Source organism: Micropterus dolomieu, linkage group LG11 (genome assembly GCF_021292245.1).
Source record: "Micropterus dolomieu isolate WLL.071019.BEF.003 ecotype Adirondacks linkage group LG11, ASM2129224v1, whole genome shotgun sequence".
Taxonomy (NCBI): Eukaryota; Metazoa; Chordata; class Actinopteri; order Centrarchiformes; family Centrarchidae; genus Micropterus; species Micropterus dolomieu.
The window spans coordinates 25,052,095-25,073,037 of record NC_060160.1 but is presented as its reverse complement, the minus strand read 5'-3'; the positions used below and the strand labels follow the sequence as shown (position 1 = coordinate 25,073,037).

The 20,943-nt window shown below is 42.1% G+C and overlaps 1 protein-coding gene across 1 annotated transcript; it reads left to right on the top strand.

Annotated features, from left to right (window-relative positions):
• Window positions 1-1,178: 1,178 nt before the first annotated feature.
• Window positions 1,179-20,351, top strand: si:dkey-16j16.4. Its single transcript, XM_046061970.1, has 5 exons — window positions 1,179-1,739; window positions 8,475-8,556; window positions 10,169-10,683; window positions 15,221-15,274; window positions 19,073-20,351. Exons 1-5 carry the CDS (start codon window positions 1,671-1,673, stop codon window positions 19,196-19,198), a joined length of 846 nt encoding a protein of 281 aa, XP_045917926.1. The 5' UTR covers window positions 1,179-1,670; the 3' UTR covers window positions 19,199-20,351.
• The last annotated feature ends 592 nt before the right edge of the window (window positions 20,352-20,943 follow it).

Below are 20,943 nucleotides of genomic sequence, written 5' to 3'. Positions count from 1 at the left end.
AGTTGGCCTACACATGCTCCTACATGTGAGAAAATATGCCCTCATTAAGCCTCTATATTTGAAAATGCCCATGCCTAAGTCTACCACTGACCAAATATAAAAGAATAATGCTACTTACACAAATATCCTTCAGTAATAATACGTAATTATTCCATCCATCCACCCATCGTCAACCGCTTATCCTGTGTACAGGGTCGCGGGGGGCTGGAGCCAATCCCAGCTGACATCAGGCGCAAGGCGGGGTACACCCTAACAGGTCACCAGTCCATCGCAGGGCCACACATAGACAAACAACCAGTCACACTCACACCTAAGAACAATTTAGGGTCACCGATCAATCTAGTCCTCATGTCATTGTATGGTGGGAGGAAGGCGGAGCACCCGGAGAAAGCCCACACAGGAACAGGCAGAACATGTAAACTCCACACAGAAAGGCCGGGGCAACCGGGGTTTGAACCCACAACCTTCTTGCTGTGAGGCAACAGTGATAATAATACTTGTATCATTACAACATCGCTTCAATTTCACCCTGTCAAAATTGAGGCCTGATATTTATTTCCTTCTAAATACAGACAGTACTAATACACTATTTTACATGGCACATTTTACCTGTAGCTTAACCACGGCAGGAAAAGCACAAATCTAACTAATCAACTAATTACCAATGGCTCCAGAGTCCGGGATAGGCATTTCACAAGGGACAGCACCTCATTGTAATGCAAAACAATATGTTATAAATTACACCTGTACTTGTCATCTATGACAAATTTCTGTTGTGGAAAATGTCAGTGGATTGAGTATTTAAAGGAGTAAACTTGAACTTCAATACAAGTAGGGTTTTAAAAACACAACACAACACAACAACCTCAGCTAAAGTAGAGAACACAATGGCAGCATATCCACTTGATCAAAATCAGGGGCTGGTTTGCGAAACTGCACATATTATTTTTCTGCGTAAGACGTTTTTTTAGTTAGTACATTTATTACACTGACATGAAAAGAGGAAGTAAACAGACCAGATAATGTGGCTTTAACTCTCTGCCCTCCTCCTCATGAGAATAGTATGACATCACTCAGCATTACAGCCAATCAGAGGGCAATACGCTCCAGCCGGAGGAGCACTCTGTGTGTTCGTGTAGCTGGTGTGCATTTGGTTGTGTGTATGTGTGTGGGTGTGCGTGTGTGCGTGTCTGAATGCGAACAAGTTGATATTGTTATTTTTTTTTGTAATTTTTCCTAACATATTTGAATTAAGCTCTGGAAGTAAGCCGGAGTTACGGCGAGTGAGGCATCTTTCAGAGCCGCCCGAGGGAAAGAAAAAGACTTTCCACCACAGCGGAGACTCTAATGAACTCGAAAATAACAAGTTTGCTACGTACTACCTTTGAAAACAAGCCACATCTACGCAGTTTAACGGATTTCGGTGTATCATTTTTTTTTCGACACAAGCTAACTTGAAGCTAGAGTGTGCAGCTGCTCACGCTTCTTTTTTTTTTTTTTGTGTGTGTGTGTTTGGCAGTTTGCAGTCAAGTGATAGTCCCGTGTGCCTTCTTATAAATGCTTATATAAAGTTGCTCACGTTAGCTAATGAAGTCGTAGTCAACGTCACATAAGAAACAGTAATAAGAGCGTAATTGTGGGGGATAAGCCATAAGCCACTCAGAGAAAAAATGCTAAAGACGCTGACTAAGAAGCTAAGAAGACATTCACTCAATGAAATACATCCTTTCCAACTGAAGGTAAGTTTGAGTTACTCACTGTTGGAATACTATTACTGTTGTAATATTGTTTTAAAACATAGGTTATAGTTGCCAGTACATACGTCAGTGCACTAAAATACACTGTACAGTACAGCTTAGAAGAAATGAGCTTGTTTGCGAACAGCGTGGCTTTACTTTCGTCTTGTGACTTGCTCATTTGTAGGCCATTTGACCACGCACCTTAAACACTATTTAACTGCCTGTAACCTTGTTTGAACGGGGTTACAATGAGTTCAGTAGCTCCCTTTCTCTTTCTCTTTCATGCGCACACACACACACACACACACACACACACACAGTCACACACACAGTCACACACCACGAGACTGACGACACACCGCACAGCTCCTCTGTGGAAATGGTCAGCCTGTGTGTTCTGATATCCTTAGCGTTTGGTGTGTGTGTGTGTGTGGGGGGGGGGGAGTATTTTCCACTTCTGGGCCCATTCATTAGCCCAACTATGTTAGGAGGAATTTACTGTTCTGTGGCTTACAGGACCAAGCCAGATGTTTACAAGAAGAAACCAGGAGATCCAGGCTGCTAAACAAGCACATCAGCAAATATGTTGGCATGTCAACAAACTCTCCTACTCACAGATGGACACTCCTGACCGTTTGTCATTTGAGAAAGTAAATCAAAAGAATAGTGTGTCCACCCTCCTTGTCCAGAGTTCTCTTGAGTATAAGGGAGGATAATGCGTTTTGAGGATCACGTTCGTAGCTGAGAAACTAGTCTTGGTTCTTCATCCAGGCTGTAATTTCCGTGTGGAAATAGCTGTGTGTGTGGTGGGCAAGGGGCTGGCAGTGGAAGCTCATTTAGATGCATGCAAAGGCTAGAAAAAACAAACATTTCATTAAAAGCCTCATTGTGGCGAGCTGCTATTGTCCTGACATTTACATCTGTACCCTCCAATTTTCCACAAAATAATCCATGTAAGTGGCCCTCTTTTTGGTGAGTAAGAGGGGTGAATTGTATTCTGCATGGGTCACTAACTTGCTCCATCCACAACAATATTGTGCATCAACCAACTGTACAGTTGCATGGCAGCCATTTTGTGCCAAAGTGCTTCCGATCAAAGGCCTGAAAGTGTGCCGTGGGTGTTGTTTACTTTTGTTTGTGTTTGTTGCTCTGCTCACTGGTTGGAGCTACTCCAGGGGTTTAATAGTGCATTTCCACAAAGTTGGGGGACATGTGAAAGACACCCTAACACAAGAATGGTTAAAAATGATCCAACATATACAGTATCTATAATCCCCAATATGGGTGTAGCAAAATCCACTTTGGTAATGCGGGATTTTTGTCATACCTGTAGTGTTATTTGTAGCCCTCTAACCATGATGACACCATTAGGGTTGCTTTCATATGGACTCAGAGCCACAGAAGACATTTTGCAGCTATTTATACAGACTGAATAGCACTCCTCATGACAAGTAAACGAATTTTCATGTTTCCTTTTTTTAAAGTTTAACTAAAAGTGTTAAGGGTCATATTTATAAAACATAGTTAATTGCAGGTTTGCTGTTGTTGTGAATGTCAGCCAACCAAGTGCCTGCCTCCAGGAAACAGCCACAGATGACCGGAGCGTGAACCCTGTTTTAAGTCCACGTTTTCATTAGTGCTAAAAATCCATTGTTTTGAATAAAGATTAATAAAGCAGAAATCTGATTCTGGTGGATTTAGTCTGAGGATTTGTTGCAGCATTATTATTTTTATTTATTATTACTTTTTCACAAGTTACTCAGATAATATTTGAGTTCGAAGTGTGCTGCTGCACACTAGGTGATCGAGGGCTGAATGGCCATTTCAGGACAGTTTAAAAGAGGCTAAATGTCTCTTAGACCGTGTTACAGTACCTATTTCAGGATCTTCTAAACACTAATCACGAGTACTTATGCGACACTATGGGGAAGATCCACTGGAGTGCGAGAGAAAGAGAATCAACCATCTCTGGCCCTTTTGTTGTGTGTTTTCATGAGAGGGGGAATGGGGTGTGACAGTGTCCATGTCAGTGTCGCAGGACAGAGCAAAGCTGATATGTGTGTGAACTTGGTGGTGTGTGTACGCTGTGTGACATTGCCATTGATCCAGCTTAGCAAGCTGCTCAGCGATGCAAGAGACTGACAAGGATTTCATTCAACTGTTCTTGACACAGAAACACACAATTCTTTGTCTGTCTTTGCATGTATGCACAAAAGCAGTTTTTTTTATGTTTTATTCATGCAGTGTCACTTATGTGTCCCAGCTGCCTTAATGGTCACTGGTGTAAGACAATATATATTAAAAAAAATGTTAATCACAATTCCAATTCATATAAACCTGCCAGTTTATGAGAGCTGACATGTCATTTTGTCGCCCTGTCACTTTTTACACATGTCTTCTGAAAATTATCTCTAGAAACTTGTGCGCAGCAAATAATGTCACAGTTGATAAGTCTGATATTCTAATTCATGCAGAAATGTGCTAATATATTAAAGACTGTACTGTACAGCATATACCTTTTTAAGGATTTTAAACACAAATACAGTACAGTTTTTTGGTCAGGTCTCAGACTTCTAAATGGAGCTCTTCAGTAAACTTTATTGACACTTCACAAGAGTGATTAAAAAGATGGAAAGAGTGGCCTAGCCAGTGTGGTGCAGATGTTCTCAGGTGCACCGCAGGGCCACAGTGCTTTCATGGCTGTTCAGTAGGTGGACAAGATGCTGACAGTGACTTGAATATAATGTTTGAATGATGTAGTCATTCAGAGTTAATATTTGTTGAAGCTATTAGAGATACTTCTAGTACACTAATGTGGAAGCTGCACCAGAGCCTCATTTAGCTTTTTAAATGTCATTTTCACACTTGTTTTCAACAGGCCTTCTCACCATGCTTTGTTTTTAGTGTGACTTCGATGCTATGACTAATAAGCCTGTGGGGATGGTTGGCCTTGATTGAATATCTGATTGAGATATATTTGTGTGCTTCATGTATACATTGTGTCCTCTCTCCTTTGCATGTAGCTTCCTATCTTGTAGCGTAAACACAAATGGAGTACAAATGGGTCTGTTGCATTGAGTAGTTCTTTTGCACAAATACTTGTCTTGTGGGGTGAGGTGGCAGCTTACAACAGTGAATGTTCTCGAAAAACTTCTGGAAAGGCAGTATCGATGCTTAGCTGCAGGGATTATAGAATGACGCAGCCTATCCAGGTTGGTGTAGTGTAAGCCAGGCTTAACCACAATATTATACAGCAGCTGACAATAAAGAATGAACAACTGGAAGTGACAAGAAACAACGATAATAATAATATTAATAAAATTGTGTATTTCAGGTGAAATGACAAAAAATCCACATTTTGTAGCTGGAATGATGAGTATGTTGGTGAAACCCTGTTATTCCTTTTCTTTTGGGAAAGCCCTGCCATCCTATCAAACCATAAACTGAATGTCACTTATGCAGCATTCAGACCAACCGCGAATTTCTCCTCGCGTGAGTACAGTCGCTGCAAGTGTTCACACACAGCACGAGAAGGCGATTTTAACACGATAAGGTGAATAAACACAACTAACACAATTACTACAACTGTATGAACCCAAAGTCAACATTTTGCTGTGATTAAATAGCAATAAACGGATTAAACTGATGCCGAAATAACTACAACATGATGCAGATTTGTTAAACATATGAATTCATGCTTTGTCAGGTCTGTCAGCAAGACAGCAGGACAACAACTTCTAAAATGTTTGTTTGTCAGGGCTATGCTATACTAACTTGGTCACAGTAAAGTACAATGATAGCTGGAATAAAGTTACAGACACATGTTTTCTGAACTCACCTGGTACTCAGCGCCATGCGACTTTCTCGCTTCAGTTGAAAATACTCAACTCACACGAATTCCTTCGCGTCGCCGGCCCCGCCCCCCTTTGCATCGCTTCGCGCTGCCCGACAGGAAATTGCAGCTCTAGGCGTCTTTACATTGACTTTGTATGCAAACTCACTGCCCCAAACGCTCGCTTCGCTTTTGGTCTGAAAGCACCATTAGGCAGAGTCCAGTATTTGTTGTAGCGAGCTATGCCAAAGCAATAACCGTATCAAATGTGGTTCACTGAAAAGCACAAGGTTTTCAGAATCAGATTATTGCCAAACGTAGGTTTACATAAACATAGAATTTGCTATGGTATTTTCGTGCATACCAATATAAATGTAGTATGTAGCAAGTATAAAGAAAGATAAAGCAAGTCAAGAAGCAAATAGAATATTGACAGTAAGATATGATAAAAAACTGTTATTCTATTAAAAGAGCTGTACAATATGTGCAGGAATGTGCAAAATATTTACCAGAGAATTTGCAGAAGTTCATAGTGTGAAGTATAAGAGTATTTGCAATGTAGAAGATATGAGTTAATGCAACAATGCAGTGTTAATGTAAAATGTTTATTGCTGTCTCACAGGCTCTCTGCATGAAACACAGATGCCATTTGTAACAACAATTCCTTACTGATATCAGATAACTGTGATCAAATGTTATGACCATTCACACTTGACTGGGGATTTAAAACAGTATTGGGAGTGAAACTTATTCAAATACTTGTACATGCACTCAGTCCCGGGTTTGCGTTGGCGGACCTGCTTTGTAAAGCAGTAATTTCTCACATAGTGTACGAGCTAATCAAGAGGTGGTTAGTGCTACAGGGATAATCTGTGTATCCGTGAAGTAGAAGGCTGTCGTGTCAGGTCTTGGTCCAACGCACTGTATTACAGCATATTGCGACAGAGCATGAAATGCAATAACAAGTCTTGTACTTAATTGTTAAACCTCAGCCCAAATCCTACACCTGTGCTACATTTCTGTTGTTCTCTGATCTATCAACAACAACCTCTGAGGCGGTTCTTAAGAGACAGGCCAAAATTGAGCTTGTATTTGCCTCTAGTTGCACAGACAGTGATTGCTCTGTGGAGAAACTTAAGACTTTGCACAAAAATTGAAGCTGCTAACTCTGTAGCTTTAAATGGTAAAATATCCAAGGAAAAAAACGAGTATATGATCCTGGTGATCTCACTGAGCGTGAATACAGATTCAAAGGTCTCAGACTAAAGTCAAGTCTCTTCTGAGTACAATTAAGACATGAAGTTTATGAACCACCATCATCACTTCATTCTTAGAATCCTGCAGCAGTGACTTTTAATAGGTTTTCAGCTGTTTCGTGGATGCTGCCCAACAATAATTCACTGGAGTGTACGGTGTAGCTGAAGCCCTGAGCCAAAATACATTTCCCTTCCCACAGTTATTCCTCAGTGCAATTTTCCTATGGTGTTCATCAAGTGACGCTGTTTAACTTGAGACTCCTCGAGAGCCAAGTTTTTTTTGTCTTGTGCGCTGGCTCTGGGCCTGTTCATTGAGAATCTGTCCCACAGCTCGTGTACCATTGAAAAGCAAGAAGACTGCAATCAGGCCATATCCAAATAGCTTCAACAACAGAGTCAATACTGTGATCATAGCTCGAAATTAATTAAGTTACGTGTATGTCCTATTTGATACTTCACTTCAGTACTATGCTGGACCACAAATCTGTATGGGAAGCTTTTTGGGTATATATATTTTGATGTAAGTTAGTCATGCCAAAGTATGCTATTTTTCTTTACTTATCTTTAGTTGCAAACCATAAACTCTACTGAACATACTATGCTGAATATGTATATTAAACTTACATATAGGATCCTATGAAAATATGTGTTCATTTCAGTAAACCTTATATCTCAGCTACAGTGTAGTTGGAAATGTTTTTAAATTTGAATACACAGCAATGTGACATAGCAAACAACTTGCCATTTAAAATGTAAAAAAGCGACATACAGCATTGTTCAGTAGCCTTTTGGTTTTTATTCTACTGAAATGCACAGTGAACAGTCTATGAAATTATACATGGAATTCACACTTAACACGAAATGAATACTGTCTGCCCTCGCTGGGCTCAGAGGCCTCGGCTCTTTTCTCCCTTTTCCCTGTTTTTGAAGAGCTTCAAAAAGAAGAGGAGGTGTGTGTGCCTGTGTGTGTGTGTTTGCATTAGAGAGTAGAAGGGAGGACACTGTATGTTTGTGTGGATGTATGTGTGTAAGCATACACGCACGAGCACAGATGGCAGCTGCTCAGCGAGGTCTCGGAGTGGTAATTACTGAGTGTGAGGCGCATTACTTAACTCTTAGCGTTGCAGTCTGCAGGATATCTGTATTGTTGCTACTGGTGTAGGAACTGATTTTAAACAGACAGACTGGTCCGGGTTGTGGGAAAAGAAAGTAGCCTGAACTTCAGCAGAACCGTGACTCAGCTAGTCCTGCCTCGTGTGGTTTTACGCATCTGTGCTGTATGCAACTGTAGATATGATCATGCAACAATTGGTTACAGAAAAAAGTCTGACAAAAATGCAGACTATGTTTTTGTTTCCATTAAAAGCCCAGGTTATGTCTGTGTTGCCTGTTAGCGGTGTGTTTTTGTTGCCAACTAAGAAAACTATACAGAGCTCTGGATTAGGAATTGGATTGAATCTTTGTAATGGTTAAGGTTTTGCCTTTTAATTCTTTTGGCTTTGTAAGTGAAAACATCCTTCATAATTGATACTGCAGCAAATTGCAGCAGTTTTTTTCTTGTTCTTTATGAACCTTAACAAATGTAACAGTTACATTTTGAGGTGTTGCCATATTTGACCTACAGTATAGGCTCAATTCTTTTTCCAGATTTCTTACCATGGCAGTGGAGAGGGAGGGGAGAGCGATGACTCCGAGGGGGAGAACCAGGAGCTTGCACAGATTGACAGAGGTAAGTGCCCTCTGTCAACCAAATTATTTTAGTTTTAAATAGATGATGATCTTCCACCTCACTTATCGATTCTCACACATTATAATTAGATGTTTCAAGTCACCAGATTCAGTGATTAATTGATTATTATGCCAATAAGGCCGATATCTGTCATTTTGAGATAATCAGCATATGATAGCTGCATTCATGAGGCTGCTATAATCTAACACCATTCCTGGCTAGTTTTAAATATATATTGTTACTCTGCAGAGAATAATACAGTTGAATATCATCACTTCTGAGTAACTGTACCCCACTCACTCTCGCTTAAACACCAGTCCTGTTCTGAAATCTACAGCAGAACCAGGGCTGAACAATTTTGGAAAATAATCTCATTGCGATCTTTTTTACTTTCTGTATTATTCAAAACGGACAAGCAGTAAATCAGTGTATAGTATGACCAACACAATATTAGATAGATTAAACATACACTGTTCTTTCTTGTAGGTCAGGCCTGTGTTATGATGAAATTATTTGATGCATGAATTGCATGAATTATTATTATGAGCAATGGTGGAGAAGAAATATAAAATTTTAATAATATGAGGAAGATAATTTGAGAGTCAAGTCATGGCATTATACAATATATCATCAGGTAGGCCTACCTACAGACCACAAGAAAAACAAACCACCACACTGTATTATACAGCAAGTGCTCAATACAAAACCCACAGTTCAACCACCAATTAATAAGTTTATCTCAAAAACCTCCAAAAATACTCAGTTTGAGGTTCAATTCAAAAGTTGGCCAATGAAAATAAAACCAAGTGTCGCCTCTCACGTTCAATAGACAGCTTAGTAATTCTCCGACAACACTGGAGTTCCCCCGCAGCCTCCGATGCTGGTGAGCAGTGCACTGGCTTTAACCAGGCTGTAACTTGGGACACACTGCGCCTCTTTCACAGATATTTGCCGAGCTGACTGGTGGCTGTGTGTATGACGCAGGCGCCGATCGCTTACCTCACTACACGTGTCTTTCTGTTGTGCATTTTTCCTGTCCGCCAAAGCGGCGGATGGCCCGACGATTTCAACCACCAACACCACCAATTTACCCGGGGGTGGCAGGTGCTACTTTCATGCCCTGTGTGACGCTAAAGTTTCTGTAGTGTCAGCTTCTGTCAAACTCAAGGCCATTGTACAAAAACAAGTCAAGGTACAGCGTAACGTGCGAAGTTAATGGTTCCTCTGCAGAATGTTTAACTCTCACGTGTCATGTGCAGCCTTTGCGATTAGAAAATCTTGTTTTATCACATTGTGATAATATCGCAAATGCAATAAATCGTTCAGCCCTAAGCAGAACACAGTGTTTTTTTTTTTTTTTTCATTAATTATTAAAACGTTACTGGCTAAGATAACCATGTGTACTAGTTTGAACCCTTCATGGAATAAAGGAATTTTACATGACCTTTGTTTTGATATCGGCATTATAAACCATCCATCGGCCATCCTGCTCTCTTGAAAACCTGCATCGGTTGACCACTAGATTAGAGCTTATAAATAAGAGCATTTGCACCCTTTTGCAACCATATCTCCACCTTCTCCTTTGACATGTCCTGTTTATCGACTACTTTAGAGAGACGGAGAAATTGTGCCCTCACCCCCTTGGCCACAAGCCAGCAGCACAACCAGGGTCCCCTCTCTCCTGCCCGGTTACGCCGCCTCCGCCTCCTTTTAGATGCCAATCTGGATCGGCACTCTTCAGAGGAAGAGCTCGAGCGAATCAGCTGCGGTGAAAACAGGAAGTGGGTGTCGGCGCTTCCCCAGCGCCATGGCGATCACCACAGCAGCGCCTCCAGTGATGAGGAGGTGCGGGACCTCTGTGGCTGTGGGTCACCGGCTGCCTCTGCCAGGCCGCTGGTTGAGCCGGGTGCATGCCTGGCTGCCTCCCCCAGCCCTGTACTCTTCAGCTCCAGTCCACCACGTAGCCTCAAGCCACCCCCCATGCGCTTTCAGCTGCAGGTGGTGCAGCCAGTGGTACGGCCCATCATTTTGACTCACTTCGACCAGTCAGCACCTTACAGAAAGTATCGGCACAGTTACGGCGGGGAGCTGGGGAGGCCCAGTCTGGACCTGGAGAAAATGCAACAGGTTAGTAGTCCAAGTCATAATAAAATACCTTATGACTTTTTTTGCTGGCACCAATCTCTGCCCAAAATGTCAGCACTGCACCTAAATATACATCAAGAATCAAAACTGAGTACTCAATGCAGAAACTGCCCTCTGTGAGTGGAATACAATTAAACTAATATATTAATGCATTATTATTACTATTGTATTAATGTGTAAGTAGCACGTAAATGTTATAGCTGGTCGAGGTGAAGCTAATTTTAACTACTTTATATACTGTTTGGTAGTTTAATCTGTAGCAATGCATCATATTTTATAAGATCATCATATGTTTTGTATCTTATTTAGTAAATTTTAAACTGTTCAAATACATGTAGTGGAGTAAGAGGTACAATGTTTCTGTTTAAATTGTAGTGGAGTATAATGTTACAAAGTAACATAAAATCGAAATACCTCAACAGTGTGCAGTACAGTACAGTACTTGAGTAAATGTACATGACCAAACAGTACATTTCCCAGGGCTCTACATAGCTGATAAATTAATATCTGTAGAATTTTTCCACAAATTGTCTCTCAAATCGTTTATGTCTCTCTTACTCCGTAGGATATTTAGCTTGGGGAACACTTTAATTCTTGATAAACAGGGTATACAATAAAGTTACATTGCTCATTATGTGTTTTCTTCTGTTACACATGGTGATCCTATTGGCCAAATTAATTTTCTGCCCCCAAATACTTACTAATACTAAATATAAAAACCCTCACAGGAATCCTTTTCATGTCTAAAAACCCATTTCACCATTAGTTGTATGTAAGTAAGTATAAGTCTCAGCAATATCAATACAATTATTACATGTAATTTCATATTTAACTTGCCACTGTAGCAATATGTGTATTCCACTGAAAACATTAAAAGTACAAAACAGCAGATGAGCCTTACTCCGTCCCCCCTCATCCCCACCCCCCGAACAACTCAAACAGGGATGTCGGGCCGAGGATTTGGTCCAAAAATACAATGATGTCCCAGCAGTCTAACCGGCTACCCTACACACACACGGCTGCACAAACGTGCACGCTCTCGCACAAGCAAACAAAGTCTTCCCTTTCCATAGCCGGACGCTCGCCACCACGGTGGTCTGGCTGGAGAGGGATGAAGGAGAGGGAGGCACGAACGGCAGATGTCCGCCCTCGTTTCTCACAAAGGCTGGCAAGCGAGGGGAAACGATGGAGGGGTGGAGGCAGAAGGAGAGGATTAAATAAACAACAGAAAAACGACAGACACTAATGAGTCATGGAGAAGCTGGTCCACTAATCATTAAAATCCAATAGACTTGTTGGCCCACACCATGGATGGGAAAGGGTGTGTGTGTGTGTGTGTGTGTTTGCAGAGAGAGAAACTGCAGGTTTCAGGGGTCCATATGCCCATAGGGTTTTTAGAGCGAAAGAACAGATGATGAGAGACAGCGGGCAGTAATGCGAGGGGTGAAGAGAAAAAAAGAGGAAGACTGTGTGTGTGTGTGTCTGTGTGTCTGTGTGTGTCTGTGTGTGATGCTGGGGTACGCGTCGATCATCCTGCCTGTCTTTTTGTGTCTGCTTGTGTACATCCTCCTGTCTGTGAGTTTGTTGCTGTGTCAGTGTGTGTCTGGTGCCTCAGTGTGAGTGTGTGTGCGAGAGAGTGCACACTCAGTCAAGTGGAATGGGAGGTGCTGCAGGGAATACAATAGGGGGCCTACAGAGGTAGCTAGCAGACGCAACTCCAGTCTCCCATTAACCCTTTAGCTGGACAACTTCCAGTCCCAAAGTCTGCCTCAACTTCTACACCATCACCTTGTAATTTCTTTCACATATGCCGTCCTGGGATTTAAACCTAAGAAAGAAAGATGATGCAGCTGGTTCCTTTTAAAAAAGCAATTTAAAGGTGTCAGTACCAGGGGAATTCTTTGTTACATGTGTGGAAGGTAGAGGAGCAGTGCACAACTGCTATCTAGAATGGATTATCAAACATTTCCCATGCCATGCTCCTAAAAAAAATTAGACCACAGATGTTATATATGAATTGGTGAAGAGGACTGTGGGGGGTTAAACTATTGATGAAGTCGTAATTGTTAAACAATGTCGCTTGTTTGCTTTTAGCCTCCCACATGCATGCTAAAAAAAAAAAAGCTGCTCTGTAGTCCGGTGGTGCGGCAGCAGAAACTTCTATATCTCTTCCCAGAAGGCAGCAGGGTGAACAGGCTGTGGCTGGGTGGGTACTGTCCTTTAGTATCCTTTGGGCTCTGCAGGCACCTCACCTCACCGATATCACTGATGCTCGGGAGATGGGTACCAATGATCTTCTGAGCAGTTTTAATCACCCGCTGCAGAGCCCTCCGGTCCTGGATCATGCACATCCCATGCCAGTTAGTGATGTTTCCAGTCAGGATGATTTCTATTGCTCCTCTGTAAAAGCTGACAAGAACTTGTTGAATGTGGCAGTGCCGTTGTTTGTTAGCCTGATCATCATGAAAGAATAACAATTTGTGCGTTAGATGTTGGTCATTAGCGGACCTATGGGCACAAATGTTGCAACTCTGCAAAATATAATAATATAATAAAAACAATACAAACTGGTAGCTCAGAGTACCATAGAAGTATTTTACATGCTGTAACAAATTAGCTAGTTTACTTTACTTACAGCAACAGTTTTTAATTGTCCTGCCTACTGCACAGCCACTGGTTTCTATTCATTTTATGATAGTTTGAAAATACACTGGAAGACACAAAACTTTCTTGCAATGGGTAATCTATCATGTTGAACAGGATGCTTATTTTTATTTTTGGCATTTCATGTTTTTAAATTACAGTTGCATTTGAAGCAGATGTAAAAAAAAATAATCCATTGGTTCGTTGATGTTCCAGTGCTCAACTTCTGAGACTACATAAAAACATAAACAGTGGTTATATTATAACTTTCACCAACATTTAGCCTAGCCATTAGCCTAGATAAGGCAACTTTAGAAATCATTCAAACAACATGTTACGTCCCACCCTTTGGTGGCAACATGGGACGAACAACATCCCAACACTGACCCAAACTCAACACAAATAAACACCTTTAAAACAACCAAATCAAGTGAATTTATTAACATAACTAGACAATAAATTAAGAACACCAAAAACACAATACAAAAATGCCCCAGCTGGGAAGCAGCAAGGCTAGCAGTACCAAATCAAGAAGGGTACCCTCCTGACACTTGCACAGCAGCTTTTAAAGCCCGCCTTCAAAGGCCAGGTGGACCTTATTCGGTAATTAGCTGGAGCACTCCCAGAACAGAACTGAAAGACAGAAAACATGGACACAGCACAGGGAAATACATACAGCCGTAACACCCCCACCCTTAAAACAAAGAATAACTTTGTTGTCACACAATCACATATACAACATCAACATGGACCAAATATAGCTCACAAGCGTTCACTGTGACAAGTTATTCTTAGGAATGCACTGGACCGAACTGAGGTATGACTTACCAAGGCTGTATGTTTAGGTAAACCCAAGTAAATTTACAAAAATAAATCCACGAGACAACACCTCACAGGTGCACTAATCCAGGTTTGCACTCAAGTAGGCGCATACAATGTTGCTGAGAGCACCCACATGGCAACTCCTCAATCTTTAAAATCCCCCCCCCCCAAAAAAACCTAAATCACATCCTAAAACAATCATAAGAAATTGAAGGTTTGTAGTAAATTGGCTAAACATATAAATCCATGTTTATGGCTGTTTTTAAAAAAAACTATTACATTTTTGAACAAAATTGAGTCACTATATCCACATACAGTAACTTACTTTTATTATTAGTTCTCGTTCAACCAGTTTGCACCCACATAGACTGTAGTGCCATTGATAAAAAAAGATAAGGGCTGGCAGGAGGTGAGCATGAGGGCAAGTGCACACTCTCTCCCACATTGCAACAGCAGGAGTCTTGTGTTACCATTCTTTCCTCTGCTCCCTTCCCCCTTAGAAGCTACCTCCCCAACTCGAGACAATTTGATGATTGTGTGGTCCCTCCACCCCCGCTATTTTTCCTTTTTTTTTTTTTTGGAGAATAGTGGAGCTGCGTGGACATGGAGGGGAGTGGGAGACAGGATATTGCATAAGCTTCACGGGCTGACTGTTTAGTTTAGTGAGACAGCTGGATTTGCCTCACTTCCTTGATCATCCTGATTTAATGATAGTCGACTGCCAGTGCACAGTTCTTGTCATATCACAAGTGTTGCTGTTTCAATGTAAAGGTTACTGTTCACATACTGATTGTGAAATGGCTGAATTTTACTAATCTGCTTGATTAAAATAAACATGCACGTAAACGTAGCATTTTATCACTTCATCCAGACCGTGGTGCTACAATTACTTGTTTGGGTTCACAGTAGCCTACAAAAAGGTTACTGAATTATACAAGACAAAGTGTGCTAGTTGCACAAGCATGCGGCTTTTACACAGCTTTTGGACTGTCCATAAAAGCTGCTGCAGAAGGTTTATTTGACTTGAGAACTCTGTGCTCTCCCATCTCCACAGAAAATGCTGTTGAAAAAGAACTGTGGAGGGAAAACGCGGACTATAAAGATTCGGGTGAGTTCATTTTTATTCAACTAAGTTTCCCACAGTAAATAAAACAAACAACAAACAAAACAAACAAACAAAACCCTCTTGTAGTCTTTTGTCGTGATGAATGCAAACAATTGATGGCATGTTAAAAACCCTGTTTTGGATGTCTGTCATAAAGATATGTTGTTTATACAAGTGGTATTTATTTGAATATACACACACAATCTTTCCTTTCATGCAGACCCATAATAGGCAGTCCAGATCAGGGTGTCCATTACAGCAATGATAAGGTTGCAAAGTTGCTCGGCCCCCGTGAACAGCCCGGCCTGTCTTGTCGCCAGCACCTTGATGTCAATCCAACTGCATACTGGGACAGCATCTGGCAACAGCGTTTGTTCCCATGCCCTGCTAGCAACAGAGCCATGCCTGAGACGTCTGAAAATCTGATAGCACTGTCAGATTCCTTTTGCAATCAGAGCCCAGCTAAACACTGTTTACTGCAGTGGTGCTTATGACAAAGAAAAAAGAAGAAAAATGTTTCCTATTTTCCTTTTCGGGTTTGTTTGATCTCTTGATCTCACTCAGCAGCCTTTAATTGCTGAGCTTTCCACTTGTCCCATTAGTGCACATTTGCCCGCCTAAATAGCTTACACAAGGTATTTTCCCAAGACTGTGGTCCAACTGATCTTCCTGTAAGGTGGTTTTCCAAACACAACCTCCAATATAATCATCCACCAACTCAGCACTGCAACTGTGTATGGGTTATTTTTTTTGTTTGTAGTGGTTAAGGGGAAGCATGATGGAGAGTCGACTCGAACAAGCCTGGGCATCTTGGCACAGAGCAGGGTACTCCAGAAGGATGCACAGTGTGGTGAGAAAAGTGACGTTATTATCACGTTGTGTGGGATAGTGTCAATGGAACCTTAGCACACACTTGTTTATGTACATAGACACTTACACCAACTGTAACAGCATCTAGGCTGCTCCAGCCCTCCATATAGGGATCTGTCATCAATACAAATATATAAGAGGAAAAAAAGAACTGAGGATCATCTTTGAGAGTGGTTTAAGAAGAACAAGTCAGTGGCGATGAGAGATGGAGCTGAGGAGGAGGAAGAGGAGGTGGAGTGTTGCGCGGTTCCCTTGTGGTGTATTTCCAGGGATGAAGTCATTTTCCATTTATAGCCCGGCCGGCTGCTATCTGTTTAGCTCCACTGATACATAGAGATATTGCTCATTATCCTCTATTCTCGCTGGCGTAGTTGGTAGTGTTGTTGTCGCTGTCAGTGACGTCTGTGGGCACTGGGTATGTTCCAGTTCATAGATTTTTCTTGAAGTGAGTACACACAGTAAGTCTTTGGATTGATGAGCCATTTGGAGGCTTGTTTCGACTGTCTACCCTTTGTCCATCCCATCTCTCCATCTCCATCCGTCTTTCTTCCTCTATTAAAGTCTTTTCTCGGCCCGCTGCCTCTCTCTTTCTGTCTCTCTTTCCCCCTTTTATCAGTCAAGTGTCAAGGCTCTGTTACCTGGCCAGAATCCCGAAGAGACACTGGATCTGGATGGAGCCCCGGCCTGGATACTGGATTCAGCCATGGGAGTTGTTACGGGAGTTAAGGTGGCTGATGGTGGTGGTTGTATGTGTGGGTTTTAAAGGGGGGAGGGGGCGGGTCATGAGGCAGTAGTAGGAGAAAATACAGCTTTGGCTGGTGCTGCTTAGGCCTTCCCTCCCTCTAGGGGTTGGAGGGGAAAAGGCGAGCGGGGTGATGAGAGCTTCCCAGGCTGCAGCGGGCAAGACTGATGGCGTCTGGTTTCAGCCATCATAAAGAATGGGTGGAGAGGAAGGCAAAGATTGATGAGTGAGTGAGGGGAATGGTGCAGATATGGAGGGGAAAACTAAATGGAATGAAAACGTGCTGCATACCCCTTTGATTTTTGATTGAGGTAAACTGCATGGCTGGGAAGTGACATGAAGCCATTTTTTGGTCTTAGCATTAGGACAAACAGATGTTTGAGGAATAGTCTGACATTCATTGCAGAGAGTTGGATGAGGAGAGCGATACAACTCGGCAACTACACAGACATGTAAACCTCCCTACCTAGCAGCAGACAGATTTTTTTCATGGTGGGATGACGGGATGTTACCCAACTCCTTATCAAAGCTTCCTGGAACAGCACATCCACACTGAGCCTCCTCTCATGATGAAATATTATAGAGAACCATCAATGGAAAAAGGTTATATTTTCTGCACAAGTAAATATCGGATCAGACTTGGTATGGGCCTAGACACAATTTCAAAGGACTCCCATTGGGCCAGGAGAAAAACATCATGATCAGGATGATCAGGACATCCCAACTTTGGACTGAGTCCTTTGACTTTACAACAAGAAATGTTAATAACAATCACCTCATACACAGGCTATAGTTCAGGGCCCCCAGACCCCTTGGGCCCCTGGTCCAGTGCCCCCTAGGCCTAACCAGCATTCCATCATGTAATAAACTTTCCCCCAAACTATTAAACTAGTCCTTTAACAGAGGGCTGGTAACACAGTGTGGAAACTTTTCTAATGTGCAGATTGGGGCCTAAATTAATACAGGACAGGAGAAACTTGTAACAACACTACATCTGTAGAAAGAGATTCCAACTAGTTAAGCACCAGGTCAAGTGGGATATTATATTCCTGGTGTTTTCCCTTTGATGTCTGCACAGAGAGCCTTGTACCTTTGGGACTTGTACTTTATTTGCCCCTTCTGGGCCCTAAATGTCCATCATACTGCAGATGTGACCACAGGACAACGTTGCCAATGTGGACAGGGAGCCTTCATGATGTATGACTCTCCCCCACAGTTGGACTGACTCACAGCTACCATATGGAGAACATCTTAACGCAGTTCACATCTATCAAGTTTACCGTAACGTGTTCTCGGGCTATGATTTGTTTTTCCACCTCTCACTTTTTGTCTGTTTATATAAACATCGGTAGATAAAACAAAGTGGTATTGGGAATTGTTGCCGTGTTACTTTGGCTCAGTTGTCAGTACTGAATCCCTCAAGATGTTGGCTGAAGTCATAGCAACACCTGTAGCCTCACACATACACTGGTAATGGTCTTATTTCACATGCACTTACAGTATGTCATTTTTCCTAGCAGTGGGCACTTTCTAAGCATCTGAATGAAATCAGTCCCTTACAGGGATGCATCTATGTCTGTTCTCCGAGAGGTGTTCTGTAATGCCTGACGATGAGAATATAGAGCTATCCATATAAACACACACTCAAGTTTTTCCATGGGATCAGCTCCTAATTACGACAAATCTGTCTCAAGGTCCCCCCCCACCCCGGCAGCCTCTGGAGAAAGTGCTGCCTCACTGCCAAATCCAACAAAGTCATTTCCTGTCGTTTCCTGTACAGAGGAAAATGACCAGAGCTAATTTTAGACAGAGGGCTTGTAGAGCCACGAGAAGCGAGGTTCTGCACGGAGGGAGGTGGCTCTGTGAGTGGAAAAGCATTTATGTCACTGAACCTGCAGTGTGGGTGAAAATGTTCTAACGAGGTGTCATTTTCCCCAACCCCTGGTAGTTTGGTTTTCAGTCACTTTTCTCACAGTCTTGTAACACAGCCACACAGTTATGCTGCAAAAATAACAACAACAATGTCACCGCTGACGTGAACTGACATACTGTAACTGACCAATAATACCATAACTCAAGGGCAGCGGCAGGTAATCCTCGCCTCGTCATCCATTGGATAAAGCTCAAAAGCTGGATGAACCCGAACACCTCACCACCATGACCGCTCCTCTCTCTCTTTGTGTCCTCAGAATCTGACAGGCAGTCGTCCTCCGCCCAGGTACACCTACGATCCCTCCATCTTCGCCTTCCGCTCCTTGAGCACCGCGCCCCCCTGCAGCCCCATGACCCCGTCCGAGGATCCTCCCTGCTCATAAGGAAATTCATCCGCCACCAGATACTCCTCTCCCTCCTCTCTTCATTCCCAGACGGCTGCTTTTTTTTTCTTTTCTTTTTTTTTTCGCGGCTTCTGCAGCAAGGCCAAGGAGCGGCTGTTGCGAAACTGACTGCTAGAAAGACGTTTGTTTGATGAGCGAACTATTGCACACTCAGGTAATCCCACCCTGTAACGCTGTCACTTTGATCATTGTTCTCCACATGAAATCAACAGGAACACTTTGAGTATAAAACGGCCTAAACACGACATTTCTAAGGATGCTTCAGGTATTGTATGTATAGCTCTCTCTGAAAAGATCCTGTGATTGGAGGAAGAATGGTCAAGAAACAAACATGGACTGTGGACCAGAGGTGGTACAAAGGGACAAGACCAACCATTCTGATGCCTGGATTTAGCTCTGGGCTGGATCAATGTTCAAGGGAAATAATGCATGTAAGACAATCAAATTGTTCCACGGTTTCTTCCTTTGATGTGATTACTGGACATCTTGTAAGGTGCTTGATAACTATATATACTACACATGGCGAGGTGAGTCATCTGATATCTTGTTATTGTTGAGATGAACATAGACAGTGGTCACATTTGTCTGTCTGAAAAACTACTTCTTTGGATGTGTTATTGAATATGCAGGTCATGACGAGCTATAACGAACATGTATGTAGTTGAATAGTTGACCTTTGACGATGTACGTTTCTTAATGGGTTTGTCACTCTTAGTCCAGGCAGTGAGTTAAGTATCCTCTTTCCTTGCATGAAAGCCACTGTTTTGCAGAAAGAGAGGTATGTGAACATAAGGATGAGAATAGTTTGCTGCACATTTGGCAAGTGTAATTGGTCCTACTTGTAGTGTGCCACCCCCCCCCTCACTACTTTCTAGGTAGAAGAGGACCACTGGTATATCTAAGACATCCCAGTGTTTTTTTTTAAAGATCTCTTAATGCCTTGAAATCACATTCCTGTCGTATTGAATGAAACTTGAGGTAGTTCTCTGCTCCTGAAACGAGCTGGTCAATTCATTAAACACAACATCACCACTGTAACTAAGATTTCGCCGAAGTGAATGTAACATTGTGACACGTTTTCGTCCATTGTTGCACAAAACAAATCAATAAATGCCCTGTGGCCTCTTGTTTAGGAGGTGATTTTTATTTGGATCAATATGTTATATATATATTTATATTGTGAGAAAGGGGGAAATCATAATTGAGTGGACAAACACAATGTGACAGACATGCTGGGACTGTGCTCTCCATCAACATCATCAAAATAATCAGGAGTTTTTGAAGACCAAAGCAGAGAGAGAAAAGGAGAGTGAACATTGGATGTAATTCATTCTTTTCAGCATGTTTTGCTTAACAAATTTTATGATGCACAATTTTGCACTCTACTGAAGTGATTGGATATACTGTAAGGCATAGCAAACATGTACAAAGAATTGAAACTGCATAGAACCGTTGCATGGGCTTCTCTTTTATCATTGGCACATCATCATAGGTGTGTATAAGAAGGATCTGCCAGGTGGAAGGAGAGAGGACTCATGTGTTTGGAGCAGGAAAGAATGCTCTCCATCAGTGATTAGTAGGTCACAGAAAAGATCTACAGCCAAGACCACAAACCTCTGTGCCAGATGTCTGTCAAACACAGAGAGAGAGAGAGAGAGAGAAAAAAAAATCTGCCATCAAAACTGGGTTAGGTGGGAGGAAGGCCCAGAAGTGTACACCAGAGA